Source organism: Osmia lignaria, chromosome 12 (assembly GCF_051020975.1).
Source record: "Osmia lignaria lignaria isolate PbOS001 chromosome 12, iyOsmLign1, whole genome shotgun sequence".
Taxonomy (NCBI): Eukaryota; Metazoa; Arthropoda; class Insecta; order Hymenoptera; family Megachilidae; genus Osmia; species Osmia lignaria.
This window is the reverse complement of record NC_135043.1, coordinates 3,100,370-3,115,785: the sequence shown is the minus strand read 5'-3', so window position 1 is coordinate 3,115,785 and position 15,416 is coordinate 3,100,370. Positions and strand designations below refer to the sequence as shown.

Sequence of the window (15,416 nt, the reverse complement as noted above, 5' to 3'; positions counted from 1 at the left end):
TTTGTTGAAGTCAGACGATTCGTTATTATCAACCTTTACTCTTAATTAAGGATTTTTAAGTACCTTTTTATCTTATAAAGGGCGTCAAAATTCAAGAACAAATGAATGTACATATCTCCCATTGATTTAGTTGAAGTGGTTACTTTCTTATTTAATTTTATTACTTTTAATTATGATTTATAAGAATAAAATATGAAGATGTTTTCCTAATTGATATCTGATGGGAATCCGTTAAACATCGTAGCAACAGAGCCATCTGCAAAATAATCTCGAAAACAAATACAAATGATGCACTCGAGGCTTCAAATAAGGTAGATTCACCAGGCAGGGGGTCACTTTATTGATGCCATAAACGCACAACGTAAACTCAGCTATAATCAAGCTATTGGTGTACACCTTTTACAGCCGTGATACCATATCCCAAGGGAATCGGTAAATGAAAGCGACCGACAGGAATCTCCTGTCGAATGACGTTTGCAATTAATCGGGTTACCAGGGTCGTTGAGCCCACCCGTCGCCCTTAATTCAAACCTTCTATTGGATCATTGGAATCTGTTTGTCGCGCCCGCTGTGTTCGACTCAATAATTAAACCTAATGGCATTGCGAAACAATTCTGTTCCGTTCTGTTCTGTTGTAATTGAAATAAGTGAAAGAGATAATTTTTTATTACCTTGCAAGTTAGGTTTCATGTTTTAAGCCTGTAAAGACGTTTTTATTAGCAAATTTGCTAGACTCAACGTACGCCGGAAATGGACTTTTATGTTCTTTTTCTTCCTTCTTCTTCGTTCACCCAGTGGAACCCTTGAAGTCATCAAACTGCTTTATCAAAGTCCAAACAATTGCGAAGTAAAACGAACAAAAAGAATCTGAAACGAGAAGCTCGTATGTTTCAGCCAAGTTCTAAGGACGAATTTTCTTTCTTCCATAGGAATACGTGAATCGATACCATGGACAGAAGATGGGCTCTCTGGAGCCGCACGTGTTCGCCCTGGCCGAGGCGGCGTACAGGTCTCTCCAGGACACGGAAAGTAATCAATCCTGCGTTATATCTGGAGAAAGTGGTGCGGGCAAGACCGAGACCACCAAATTCATCTTGCAATACCTCTGCTCGGTGACCAGCAATGTCGACACGTGGGTTGAACAACAAATTCTCGAAGCAAACACCATTCTCGAAGCTTTCGGTAATTAGCCACTTGCTCCACTAATAAGCAATTTAACCAGTTAATTATATTCTCCTGAAATTTACCCGTACACGAAATTTTCACCCAGAAATTTCAGCCCTTAATTGCTTTACTCCACCGATACACCCGAGCCGACGTCTGCTGTTTTGCCTGACTGAAGTTTCGTGTAAATTCGTTTGGAAATTACGAGCCTCTGTGCGATGCAAATTCGAGGAAAAACGAGAGAGGAGGTCCACGTCTTTGGAAGAGGAAATTATGTTCCATGATTTTCTTGCTAGGTCTATAGAGATTTATTAGAAACCCGATTAATTCGGGTCAATGAACACTACACATTTAACAGTTTCGCAGTTTAAATTGCTTTAAAATCAATTAAAAATTTTGTTACACATAATAGGTTTGAATTTTCAAACAATTAGAAAGTTTAAATAATTTTATTGAAATAAAGCGAAATTTATTTCATTAAAATATCGGATATTATTTTAGACGCCTTTGATAAAAGTCTCTCTTTTTTGTAAGCGTACCGCGAGCGGGTGTTAAAAGTAACGCTCACAGAAATAAATGGACGTAAACGGAAGATTTTTATGAAACGGGTCGATGAACGTTATTCCTAATGGCATTTAAAAATAAAGGGGATTCATTACTCGGAGTCAAGAGGCCGCGAACGAGTCAGGTGTTAAATGGTAGGAGCGAGGGGTGAAAACTGGGTCACGAGAGACGAAAAGATTTAAGGGATATCATAAAAATTGTACCGTTTGCTTTTGTACCTCTTCAAAGCGGCACGGAACCTCTAGCTTCGTTGTGAAAATATTTTCTGTTGGCATTAAATCAATGTACACAATACAGTGTGTCGTAGAAAAAGAAAGAAGAATATTTTCATGCTTTTCATTTTCAAATAATTATATTCTGTACCTTCTTCAATTACATAATTTTATTTCTTTAAAAAAATAATTTTAAAAAACAGGTAACGCGAAGACAGTGAGAAACGACAACAGTTCCCGGTTCGGCAAGTTCATGCAGGTGTGCTTCGACAGTAAGTGGATGATCAAAGGGTGCATCATCCAGGACTACTTGCTGGAGCAGAGCCGTATCACCTTCCAAAGTGCAGGGGAGAGAAACTACCACGTGTTCTATCAGCTGGTCGAAGCCGGTACGAGGGACAAAGAATTTGCCGAGCAATATAAATTGAAGCCAGCCAGTCACTACAAGTATCTGAATCAGTCTGGAGGCGGGAAGATCGATGGAATCTCTAATTCCAAGAAGTTGGATGCTCTTAGGCTCGCGTTCAACGTGCTTCAAGTAATTACGTTGCACGATTACATTTTAAACTTAGCTTAGTGGTCGGATATTTAGCGTTAAATATTCAGCATGTGATACCGCCTGATCGGTTGCCAATCATTAGCCTTATAATTTATAAGTCAATTACTTGTGTGACCGTTTCGAATTCTAAATATCACTTTCGATTTCGTAGGTTGCACCAGAAATGTGCGAGGGTATTTTCAGAGTCCTGTCCGCTATTTTGTGGCTGGGCAATTTAAACTTCGAGGACGTGGATGGCGAACGATGCGAGCTAAGTAAAGAGGACCTTGACATCGTCGGTACGGTGGCTCCGTTGCTGGGTCTGCAGGTCGAAGATCTGACGAAAGTTGTGTTGATACGACAGATAAACGTACGCGGTAACATTACGGAGATACCTTTGAAGGTTCAGGAAGCCCGAGAGAACAGGCACGCTATGGCAAAGGCGTTGTACTCGAGAACGTTCGCCTGGTTGATCAACCACATAAACAACTGCACGAATCCTGGCCAGGATAGCTCGAGATTCCTCGGTGTACTGGATATATTTGGCTTCGAGAACTTCGCTGTGAATAGCTTCGAGCAACTGTGTATCAATTACACGAACGAGAAGCTGCACAAGTTTTTCAATCACTACGTGTTCGCACTGGAACAGGAGCTCGTAAGTTGTTGGCTAGCCACTCGAAACCGTGTATATTTAGTCGGCTGTGTAATGTACTTAACCCCCCGATTGCTAGGGTGAAACATCTATTACACAACCGGCGGGGTGGAATTAAATTGACCTCGATAAAACCGATGGATAATTGAATTCGATCGCGATCACCTAACATGTTCAGTGACACGGTGGAAATAAAATATATTGAAAATAAATTGCGTTTCGGTAGAAAATGTATTTTAAAGCTGAAATTAGTATTAAGTTAAATTTCACTGATATACACCATTTACACTTTACTATTTGCGCTATTTCACCCTGCGATAGGGGGTTACAAATAAAAAAATAGCCTAATTCCATGCCCCATGAACTGACACCCAGCCCGATGCACTAGCCAATTATCGTAACACGGCGCACCGCGTTTTGAATTTCAGTACCGACAGGAAGAGATCCAATACTCCCATATCACCTTCACGGACAACACCATGTGCCTGGAACTAATCGAGAAACCTCCACGATGTGTTCTTAAGTTACTGACCGAGCAGTGCCATATGCCGAAAGGCTCCGACCTAGCTTACCTGACCAATTTGCACGCGGAATTCGAGAACCACCCGTGCTACGTGAAAGGTGACGATCGTCGTAAATGGGAGAAGGAATTCGGCGTCAAACATTATGCCGGCTGCGTCACCTACACCGTCGAAGGTTTCGTGGATAAAAATCGGGACGTTCAGCAAGACGTGTTCTTCGACTTCATGTCTAGAAGCACTAACGAATTTGTGCAAGAAATTACGGTTTATCAGGATCTTCTTGGATGCACAGTGGCTCGCGCTAGTGGAAATGCGACAACTATGTCACGAGGAACCTCCAAAGGCAAGCCAACCCTATGCGATTCGTTTAGACATCAATTACAAGCTTTAGTGGATGTTCTCCAAGCGACGACCCCGTGGTACGCAAGATGTATCAAGCCAAATATGCAAAAGGTGGCCAATCACTATGACGAGAAGCTGGTTCTTGATCAGTTAAAGTATCTGGGCATGTTAGATATCATTCGAATAAGGAAGGAAGGATTTCCTATTCACATGTCCTTTCACGATTTCATTGCAAGATACCGTTGCCTAGACAAAGCACGTTTATCTTGCGTCGGTGACGAGAAGGAAGCTGTCAGGAGCTTGATTGGTAGTCAGGGTATACCGGAGACTGAGTGGCAGATTGGAAAGACTAAAGTGTTTCTAAGAAGCTACGTGCACGAGCCTCTCGAAGACTCTAGGAATCAGATGGTTACCAGTAATGCTATGATGATTCAGAAGATATGGAGAGGCTATGTTGATCGAAAAGGTGTGTTATAATTAATGGTTTAACGGAATTAAATAACAATTTGATGGTTTTTCAGAGTACAAACGTATAAGGGACGCTGCACTGAAGGTACAGCATGCTTACCGAGGCTGGAAGCTGAGAATAATGTTCATTAGAAAACGAAGAGCAGCCATTGTCATCCAAAGTCATCTACGTGGTGTGTTTGCAAGAGAAGTTGCTGCGGCTCTCAGGGAAATGAGGCGAGTAGACGAAGAGATGAGAAAAAGAGAGAGGTTGGAGGAAGAGAGGAGGCTTATGGAGGACAAGAGAGCTCTGGAGGAGAGTCAAAGGTGAGATGAAGTTGTTTGAAACTATGAAATACTACCTATCTATTTCAGTAGAGAAAACTGTCGCGACGTTCACGTAGGACAATTGTTTGTGCGTTAACAGTATTTCCATTTGTGTCCTTTGTAGCACACAGTACAATGGTATTGTCGGAATGGAATCCGGGTAAGTTCGTCGATAGCTTAAATGACGAATTAAAGCCCTAAACAGCAGCATGATCAGCAAGTAATTGCTTTTAACGTAGACGCAGACATTAATATGCAATCACGCGCAAATGCGAGAGCACTCGACTAATCCGTGCACTTGAAAACTGTACTCTATCCATAATGGAAACTGTACTCTATCGCGTTTTTAAATATATTATTCGATTTTACAGGAAGGCGCAAGAAGAAATCGCTGCGTTGTCGCAGATGGCTGAGCAGATGAATTCAAAGATGGCTGCCTCAGATTTACAGTCTGTGGATCTTGACAATCTATTTTCATTTCTATCCGACGTTCAGTCGACGAAAGGAAATCAAATCATCGAGGAAATCGGTGAACAAATGGACGAATTGGTTGAGGATCTCGACGTGGAATTAGAGACAGTAATTCAGCAAGAAATGGAGATGAATGCAAAGTCTGAATCCAAAGCAAACACTCCAAATGGACAAGAAGCTACTTCACCTTCCCAACAACAGCAGCAACAAAGGATACCCTGCGCTAATTCTGGCAAACTTGGTCAACCGAGTCTTCCAGAACCCACGGAACCTCCTCCGCCTCCACCACCTGTGCCGTCTTTAGCCTTAAACGGAGACTCGTCTACCGATAATGGAGAACCAATTTACGAATCTGTTTTGCCAAGGGACGAGAACAGTCCCAGCAGCCCAATCGTAAACGGGAATTCTGTGCCGCTAGTCAATGGTGAATCCTGCGGATCACCTCCTCCGGTACCAAACAATAAAGTAATCAAAGAACCAATTGCTGGCAGTCCTCCTTCAAGACCAGAATCGAGAAACTCGAACAGCCATCATCTGCATAATCATCAACCGGTACCTCAGCAACAACAAAATGGTCACGATCAACCTCAACAACAACAGCAACAACAACAACAACAGTCGCAACAACCTCAACAACCACCAGTTGAACGAGAACAAAGACGTAAATGCAGAGTGGAACGAAAGCTTCAGGAACTTGAGGACAAGAAGGAGCCGGATAACGAGGTTACCTATCATGATATCGTAGAATTTGCGCAGAACTATTTCAATAGTCATGAGAGATCCCCCGAGGGAACGATAATGGCTACGCTTACCAGGAAATCACGTGGCAAGAGCGTAGAGTATATTCCAAAGTACGAGATGGTTACATATTACAAAGGTTCAACTATACCTAATTCTCACATTCACATGTATGATCCTGATAACGTCAACGTGGCTTGTTCGGTCTTCAGGGTAAGTATTTGTATATTATTGAGAAAAAAAAAAAATAATTTTGCTTTGTAAAATTTGTTATTCGATTTTCTTAGGATCTATGTAAGTACATAAGAGGAGAGATGAAACTGGACCAAGAAATTGCAACGATTCAGAGTATAATCGGTTATGGCATCGAACGCGAAGAACTGAGAGATGAAATTTTCGTCCAGTGCATGCGTCAAGCAACCAACAATCCCAACCCAGAATGGGCAGAACGCGTTTGGTTGTTACTTTGTTTAGCCATCGTTGCTTTCCAACCGAGCAAGCTACTTTACAAGTATTTTGTATCTTTCCTGCGAAAGAACTTGGCTCTGGAAGGAAAGCTGAGGCAGTACGTTCAGTGGTGCGTAGACAATTGTAAAAACACGAAAGTCTCCTGTAGACAACATCCACCGTCAACGGTGGAGATTGCTGCTATGAGACGACTAGGTACCATAGTTTGTCGGTTCTTCTTCCTCGATGGAAGAACCAAGGCGATCGATGTGCATCCAACTGACACTGCAGCTGATGCGGTTGCTAAATTAGGTGAAAAATTAGGTCTCAGGTCTCTGGAAGGGTGGGCAATTTACCAGAGCAGGCCAGATGGCGAGGAACACGTGCGGGCCCATGATTACTTGTACGACGTTATAGCTGCTTGGGAAATGTAAGTGTCATTAAATATATTTTATTGATAAACTTTTATGCTACTGATTTATCCTTTGTTCTTCAAGGAAACAATGTAAATTGAACACAGCACAATCAACCTTCTCAACGTTACGTCGTAGTAATAATGCTACTTTAGGAAGCGGTGATAATCGATTCGTATTTAAACGAAGGTTATTCAGAAACACCAGAGAAATATCCCAAGATCCTGTTGAAGTGAACATGCTGTACGCTCAAGCTGTGTATAACGTCGTCAAGGTAAAAGAATAATTATATAATCATTTAATTATTCTCACACAACATTTAACTTGACTTTTATTTTAATTCTTCTTTCAGTGTGATGACTTTCCAGTATCTGAGAAGGTCGCGCTCCAGTTGGCAGGTTTGCAAGCCCAGGTCGCTTTGGGCGATCCAAAAGACAACGATCGACTGGACTACTACAGCGAGGTAGACAGTTTTTTACCTTATCGGATAAGTCGTGCTCGTGGCGACGATGTTTGGGTGCCAATAATAGCCCAGGCCCACAGGCAGTATGGTGCCGGTCGTAAAGAGCTGGCTGCCAAGGTGTTGTATTTGTCTTGCGTGATGCAGTATCCTCTCTACGGTACCACAATGTTCAATGTCACTTATCGAGGCTATTGGTCCTACGGTAATCAATTGATTTTGGGTATCAACTGCGATGGATTAATGTTAATCAAGCCAGACGACAAGTTCGTCTTATCAGAGTATCGTTATCAGGATGTGGAGAGCATTATGCTAGATCCAAGCGATTCTTTCATCACTCTGTCTCTTCTTCGACACAATCCTGACAGCTCGCACAAGTGCTTCGTGTTTGAAACGACCCAGAAGAATGAGATAGGTAGTTTGATCGTTAGTTACTGTCCAGCATTGGCTGGCTGGATCACAGAAAACGAGGTTCCTACTAAGAAGCTCAAATGTATCACCAATGAAGATCGCATTAGGCTTTATCATAATTTAGTTAATTGTCGAAGAACGCTGGTGGACGCTGAGATACTGAGAAAGCCTCAAGACTCTGGGGGTGGTTTTCTGAGGAATACCCTGAGAAGATTATCGAAACACAGGATAGAGAAACTCAGACAGGAACATGGTAGCGCCACTGATCATGGTGAAACATATAAAGGATTCCCTTATGCGTATTGGGCGTTCAGCAGGCAATCCATACCTCAGAGTCTGTCGAAACTGCCCGACCCAGACGAGCAGATAGCTCTTAGTGTGTTCCAATTGATTCTGACATACGCTGGTCTGGGTCAAAACGGCGACACAGTTCGTAGAGTCGAAGACGAACACGTGAACCTGATACAAACTGTAATGGAACGTTGCATAAGGAAAGAAAACTTATTAGGCGAATTGTATCTTCAATTGATTAAGCAAACTACCGATCACCCTGATCCAAACAGTCGGGTGAATCTCAGGCATTGGGCGTTACTTTCTCTAGCCTGTTCGGTGATCTTACCTCCGCAGAAAGTAATTCGAAAATATTTGATCGCGCATCTGAAACGATGCGCCAGCGACTATGTCACCGAAGAGGGAAAGTACGCTCGATTCGCTGAAAAGTGCCTTTACAAAACACAAGGCACCAGAAGAAGACAATGGCCACCGAGCAGGGAGGAGATAATGTGCACGATAAATCGCAGGCCTATTTATGCGAGATTTCATTTTATGGATGGACAGTATCATGCCGTTGAGTTTCATCCATCGGCTACAGCTAGAGATGTGATGGAAATTATTAAAACTAAAATTGGTCTTGAAGAGACTGCCAAAGGTAATTATTCTAATCTCGTTTAAATTATTATCATACATTTAATATCAATAATATTACTATATGAAATTTATAGGTTATGCTATCTACGAAGTCTTAGGGCCAACAGAAAGAGCACTGATACCAGAAGAAAAGATCGCTGATGTAATGTCGAAATGGGAGCGTTACAGGACAGCGAACGCACAACAGAATCAATCTCAAAGAAAGCACGCACATCACTTTTTCTTATTTAAGAAACACTTGTTCCTTGATCAGTATATGAATCTTGAAGATCCAGTTGAGAAGGAGTTACTGTATCATCAAGTACTGCACGATTTACGTGCTGATCGTTTCCCTATTACTGAAAAGGAAGCTGTAAGTGATCATGTTACAAATTGTATAATACTATAAACAAATCTGATCCTACGTTATCAAACAATTTGTTTTTAGATGATGTTGACGGCATTGCAAGCTCAGTTGGAACTCGGTGATTGTCAAGACACCGTGACGGACCACGATTACCGCACTATATCAAGTCACTGCCTACCTACAAGACTGGTTCCAAATTTATGTATAGAAGGTGTTCTCCAACACCATCAATCTGTACGGGGAATGACACCGCCAGAAGCGAAGAAGGCATTCCTGAATTTAATCCAGTCATGGCCACTGCATAGAGCCACGATATTTGATGTTATGCAATCATTCACTTCGAACTGGCCACGCGTTTTGTGGTTGGCCGTCGATCAGCAAGGTCTTCATCTTCTGGAGCATCGTTCCAGAAACACTCTTTGTACCTATGAATATAGCAGTATTCTCAGTTATAGCCCAGCTGTTAGTTGTTTGATGATTATCACTGGTACTGACAAGAAGCAGAGCAAGGTTATCCTTACAACATCTCAGGTAATTATTCTTACAAGGAGATCAGAAGAAACGCTTTATGAGATGTAATTCTTTGAATATTATTTAATTTTAGGCACACCAAATAGCAAATCTGATTCGGGAGTATATGGATGTCCTTCATTCACCACCGGAAGTACCAAAGAGAGATTCTGCAATAGCTCAACAGATAACACAACCGATTCAACCACCTACGAACCTCCCAACTGCTGCAGGTGGTCGTAAATCTCGACCTGCTTCGGTGTTACACAGAGGTGCTCCAGTGATACAATCACAAGCTAGTTAAAAGGTTAGGTAACTTATATTAGGTGCGATATTTCTCCTCGACCTGATACTCGAAGCATTACCCATTTGTATGTGAAACTTTCTTCTATGCATTAATCAAACATACACTTGCCTTTGTCTTAACTATACTTTTAATCTTTCGTAATTTTATATAATATTTATTTAAACGACTAATAGGTTTTCTATGTTTTATATTTGATTTTTATAGTTAGTGTTAGTGTTCTTACAGATTCAGTATCAGGTTGCGGTGGAAAGACAAAGTGTATCCAGTTATTAATGCTTTATTGGCAAGGCCTATCAAGCGACAAGTATCGTCGCAACGAGATGGCATTAGCCTAATTTCTTTCTTCCAGTATTTATTCGATTAGCTTAGAGCTCGAGAGACGTCGAAAGAAATAGCTACCGCCGCGGAAAGAAAGAGTTATTACCGACCGACAAATAACTGCCATTACAGTTTTAAAGTTGTAGGGAATTTCTATTTCCATTTTGTCCGTCATTGTTGTTACCTTTTTTACGAACGATCGTCAGTGTTTTTTATACAATTTTTGCAGGATATACAGCAGTAACTGTGACACGCAATAATCGTTGGCTCATTGGGTACATACATATTGTTAATCTATGGTGTTGTCGAGTGCAACGTAGGCTTCTCTTGGTTTAGAGCCAGTGTAGGGATCAAAAACGATCCATCACTTGTCCTTTGGTCTTGGAAGAACTTAGGGGATTTCAGGGGAAGTCTAAGTGGCACTCGATTGTACTACATTTTCAGCATATCATTTTCTATTGTGATCATCACAATTCATTTTAATATCAAAAATGACCAATTTATTGATTCTAATTTTTCCGTACTTGTTAATCACTCTGTTCAACGATGACGATAATATAAAGTTGCTATATTAGAATCGACGTTAAATTAATGCAAAATTTAAATGCAAATTATACACTCTATCATTATGCTTACAATTAGACATAATATTCTATATATAAAATATAACACAATGTGTAGCATTGAATGATGTCAAGATATAGATATGTATCTTAAACAGTGCTACATATTACACGATAAATTTCAGCAGGTTCTAAATGAAAGTCAAAGGATAATCTGATCTTGATTTGATAGGCAATCACAATATTCCCCCTTTTCTTGTAAAATTTACAATTATGAGATTAAATCAAGTAATAAGATTATGGTTCACGCGGAAATAAATCCGCGATTCCATAAAATTGCGTCCAGAAAACATTTTTCTTTTTTAAATTAATATCGCTCAATATCTTGGTGTGTAAATACTAAGCAAAAAAGAAATCATTAAATCCTCCAGTGTTCAATGATACATTCCCAGCACATCAATTAAATTTAAAGCTCGCTTGTATATCTAACTGTAATTTTAACCCTTTCAAATAACGTTTTTCATACATGTAGTTGGAGGACTAGTATAAAGAATTGAAATTCTTCAATCTACACTGTTTACAATTTACCATGTAGAAATATTGTTAGTTTTTATTAATATCACTTTTTTGATAACGAGTTATACACGTTTAGCGCTATAATACAAAAAATCAAGAAAGGGTTAATTGTATAAGTCTTTTATAGAACACTGGAGTTCATAAAAAAATATTCTGATTTTATTTGGACCAATATTTTATTCCCTAGACAAGAACCACTTGTTGAATCTTTAACCGTCGAATGGTAATGGCTGGGTTAATAACTTTTTTATACAAAAAGTATACATTCAGGTGCAACGTAGATCAATAATCTATATTGGAAGAATAATAACTCTAAAAAAATTAAATTCTAAATTATGTGTCGAGTCGACAAAGATCCAGCTCCGCCATACGAGGGTTAATTACACGTGATTGACGTCTAAGACCATAGAAAAGCAGTAAATTAAAAAAATTAATAATTTTTCGGTATTGTATCTTTTACATAACTATCCGCCCAGAATATTATAGTCGGTTAAATGGGCGCTGTTGTGAAAACATTGTAACGCGCGTACTTAAGGATCAGAGAGTTATTTAATCATGGATCAATGGATGAAGCAGGTGGAACAAGATCGAGGATTCGACGAAATGGAAAAAGTTGGTGGTATTTCTCTGTAATCTATATTTATTCCGATTTTCTTTCCGAAAGTTTGGCTAAGATTCGACGAATGCAGACAGACTGTGATCCGCTTTGGGTGTCCTTAGTCTTCGAGAGCTGTTTAACGAGTGAGACTTCGTGTTAACTAATAAAAGAAAGAAAGAACAGGATGATGAAGAGTTGGTTGCGTGTGTGAGAGGGAGAGAAAGAAAAAATGTACGAATTCAGGATGTGATTTGCAACGCATGGATGATATTTAAAAAAAGAAAAAAGGAAACAAAGAGGGAAGAGGTATGTGGTTCCCTATATGTGTAACTTAAGCGAAATAAATTATTGGTTGATGATGTTATATTGAAATATTTAAAAAAAAAAAAAAAAAAAAAAAAAAACAAGCGACACTGTATATACGTATAAATAAATAGACACGCATAGACGATACGCACACCACGAGTTACACACAATTCTACATACGAAAGACACACATGAAACTTTGTTGTAAACTTGGAGGAACACGTACAAAGATACATATGGTGAGTTTACACGCTTACACGCGATATTGAGGAAATATACATACTATTATATAAATATAAATATGAACATAAATATAAATATATAAATATATATAGATTATTAATATACTCCAGCTATGTATAAGAATACAATAAAAAGAAAGCGAAGCTTTAATATTGCAAATAACAAGAGTTTCTTTTTTTAATAGATATTTGAAGAAAAAAGATGTCAGAAGATATTTAATAAATTTGAAATATTCCAGTGTTTCATTTGAAAGGTTGCGGAGGTATGATAATTTAAAACACGAGTTTCAGTGTATATATGTATACATTATTTTTTTATTCATAATTTTGTACACAATAATTAGACAATTAACAGTGCTAATTTCTTGTTCACGATTGCCCGTGTATTTGCAGCAAAATGGATTCCTCGTTAATTATGGTTTAACATTAAATATATGCACCCGTTTAGTTTGTAATTATAAAACGAGGTTATACAGCAATCACAGAGGCAATCACGTCATACACAAATATTTAGGTATAATAAAATAAATATTATTAAGAAATAAAAAATAAACGCTAAAACAAATGGAAAGTAAGTTCAACAGAAATTAGTGTATTTAACTAGTGGTATATGTTTAGTTGTAGATGAGCTTTTACTTCCGGTTAAATTTTCAGGTCCCCTTCCCACGTTCCTAAGTGCATCAAATTGACGGAAGTATGCTAATTCTTTTAGATTGAAACTTTTAGCAAACTGCTGTTTACTCGTCTATGAATAGATGGTGCTTTTACGAAACGTATGTTGATAAAGTCATAAATTTGATCAAATATATGGAGCTTTTAAGAAAATTTTTTCAAAGATATCCCCGTAAAGAGCCTTAAAATGAGTTAGAGCTTCTTTTTTATTTCTTTTCTTCATCTTTGCTACAATGGATTAAAACTGAAATTTGTGCATAATTATAATTTCATACAAAATATATATACAATCGATAGAACATAAATTATTTTTAAATTTCACTTGTAAAAATAGAATGTTCTGTTATCAGAGTTAATCCATTTTGACAAAGATGAAGTAATAAATTATATTGCTTTTGTATCCTTACCTTATCTGTTACCTTAATCGTTTCTCAGGTCCTGCAGCAAACGTGTTAAGGCAAATAATTATTTCCATTTATAACATGAAGTACTGTCTTTGAAAATAATATATTTTCAATTTCTGGCAATCGGCGGGTCTAAAGTAGCTTTGGTAATGTGGAAAGAGAACTTTACATCATATAAACATATGATCGGTCATTTCAAAATTATTTTTTATATTTCATTAAATCCGATTTTTGTTTACGTAACGTACATCGAAAGAAACATCGAGTGCAAAGGGCTTTTGCTTATCATACTAAGATTAGCCTCATATAGGACTCACTGTTTTGTCACAGAACATCGAAAGCGTCTTTCATACAATGCCGTTCTCTCGTAATGCGGCTTTCAACTTCCGGTTGACAACGAGAGACACATCTTCATCGATTGGGGACTGGTAATGTATTTCCGACGCATATGCACGAAACAAGCAACTGAATCGATTATTAATCAATCGCATGTTTTATACTTCCTCTCTTTCATTTCGGTACATATTAAAATACATCTTGATTTACGAAATATTTTAATACATCACGATTACGCGTATTTAAATGCCGGTCGGTAAATGTGTTCTCTACGGGAAGCAACAAATGGGAAATAATGCCCGCGAGATTATCAATAGGAATGCTTCGAACGAAATAGAAAATAAAAAGAAGTAAAAGCATGGGATTCGTGCAAACGTAAGTAAAAATACATTCACAATCGTTAAAATTTACAATACGCACATAACGAATCGTAGCTAAGAGAGTAATAGTCGCCATATACAATAACCGGCGTGTTTCTAGGTTCGAATCGAGAAAATGTAAGAAAATAGAATTATATCTACTTCTACAGATAATCCTTTTGTATAAATGCTTCGTTTCTTTACTAGTAAATAGACTGAGATAAGTATTCATTTCAGGTTGGTTACCGATATAGCAGTTTTCAATTATCTACATTATCCTTTGAAAATAGAATTAGCTTTTTATTACGACGGTAATACGATTGAAATCAAGCCAACTTGATTACGCTTATCGGCAGTAGTGATTTTTGCACACGAAATCACCACTCCCCAAGCAACGAGTAACAAGTGGCTGGTTCATTGAATTCAATATATTACCGAGTTAACAAAAAATTCGTTTTCTCGAAGACATTAGTTGCGTATACAATTAACGAAAAGGTATTTAATTGTAATTCGACACCTCGATTCGAGCCTGAAACATCATTTAGATATATCAATATTCAGCACCAGATAACACTTCCGTAAATCACTATTTAAACTCACTACGGTTAACGATATATAAATACAATCGAGAAATAAATAATGTTCATTTATAACATTCGCTAATACAGTTTTTTTCTGCGCACGAGCAGCTTAAACTCTTTATTCTCTGTTTGAATGAAAAGAAAATATTTAATTAGATAATCAACAATGTGCTTCGTATAAAGTAATTCAATAATTGCGTCAGTGTAATTACAAAGTGTACACGTGTAAAATTGTGAACAATAAATCTCTGCTCGTGCGCTTTTCTATCACATTTATAAATTAGACTTCGGACTTTTCGACTCTGCAACAATCACTGATGTGTATGTTCAACATTGGAAAATAGGATTAAGAGTCAGGTAGATTTACGATAAATCTCATCAGAAGGAAAAACTGCGATTGGACGTGTGTAGTTTCGCGAGAAGCTATACTAAGTTCGACATAATCGATGAAACTGGAAACTCTAAGTTTATCGGATCGCTTGGATTTTTATCAAAATAATAACATTTCGCTTTGACACATCGATGCTAATGGCTCAGGATGGCTCAATACCTTGTGTACCAATGTCAAATCATTTTTCAAATAATTTTTATCAGATAAATGATATTTTTAACACTTTGAGTACTTCATGGAATTTATGTATTTGTCAAAATTTTAATATTGACA

General features: G+C 38.3%; 1 protein-coding gene across 3 annotated transcripts in view; it reads left to right on the top strand.

The window, feature by feature from the left end:
* Myo81F (unconventional myosin 81F) overlaps nt 1-12,259 on the top strand; it is a 37,019-nt gene extending 24,760 nt beyond the window's left edge. For 2 of the 3 annotated variants that reach the window (XM_034321280.2, XM_076691195.1), the window contains exons 4-16: nt 930-1,182; nt 2,144-2,478; nt 2,651-3,133; nt 3,559-4,459; nt 4,515-4,767; nt 4,892-4,927; nt 5,139-6,189; nt 6,264-6,853; nt 6,921-7,110; nt 7,189-8,635; nt 8,709-8,986; nt 9,062-9,511; nt 9,585-12,259. In XM_034321280.2, the coding sequence (XP_034177171.1) occupies nt 930-1,182; nt 2,144-2,478; nt 2,651-3,133; nt 3,559-4,459; nt 4,515-4,767; nt 4,892-4,927; nt 5,139-6,189; nt 6,264-6,853; nt 6,921-7,110; nt 7,189-8,635; nt 8,709-8,986; nt 9,062-9,511; nt 9,585-9,794 (6,477 nt within the window). In that variant the 3' untranslated portion in view covers nt 9,795-12,259. The remainder of the gene's footprint in view (nt 1-929; nt 1,183-2,143; nt 2,479-2,650; nt 3,134-3,558; nt 4,460-4,514; nt 4,768-4,891; nt 4,928-5,138; nt 6,190-6,263; nt 6,854-6,920; nt 7,111-7,188; nt 8,636-8,708; nt 8,987-9,061; nt 9,512-9,584) is intronic. The other variant, XM_034321281.2, reaches the window with a different exon arrangement.
* Nucleotides 12,260-15,416: the final 3,157 nt, after the last annotated feature.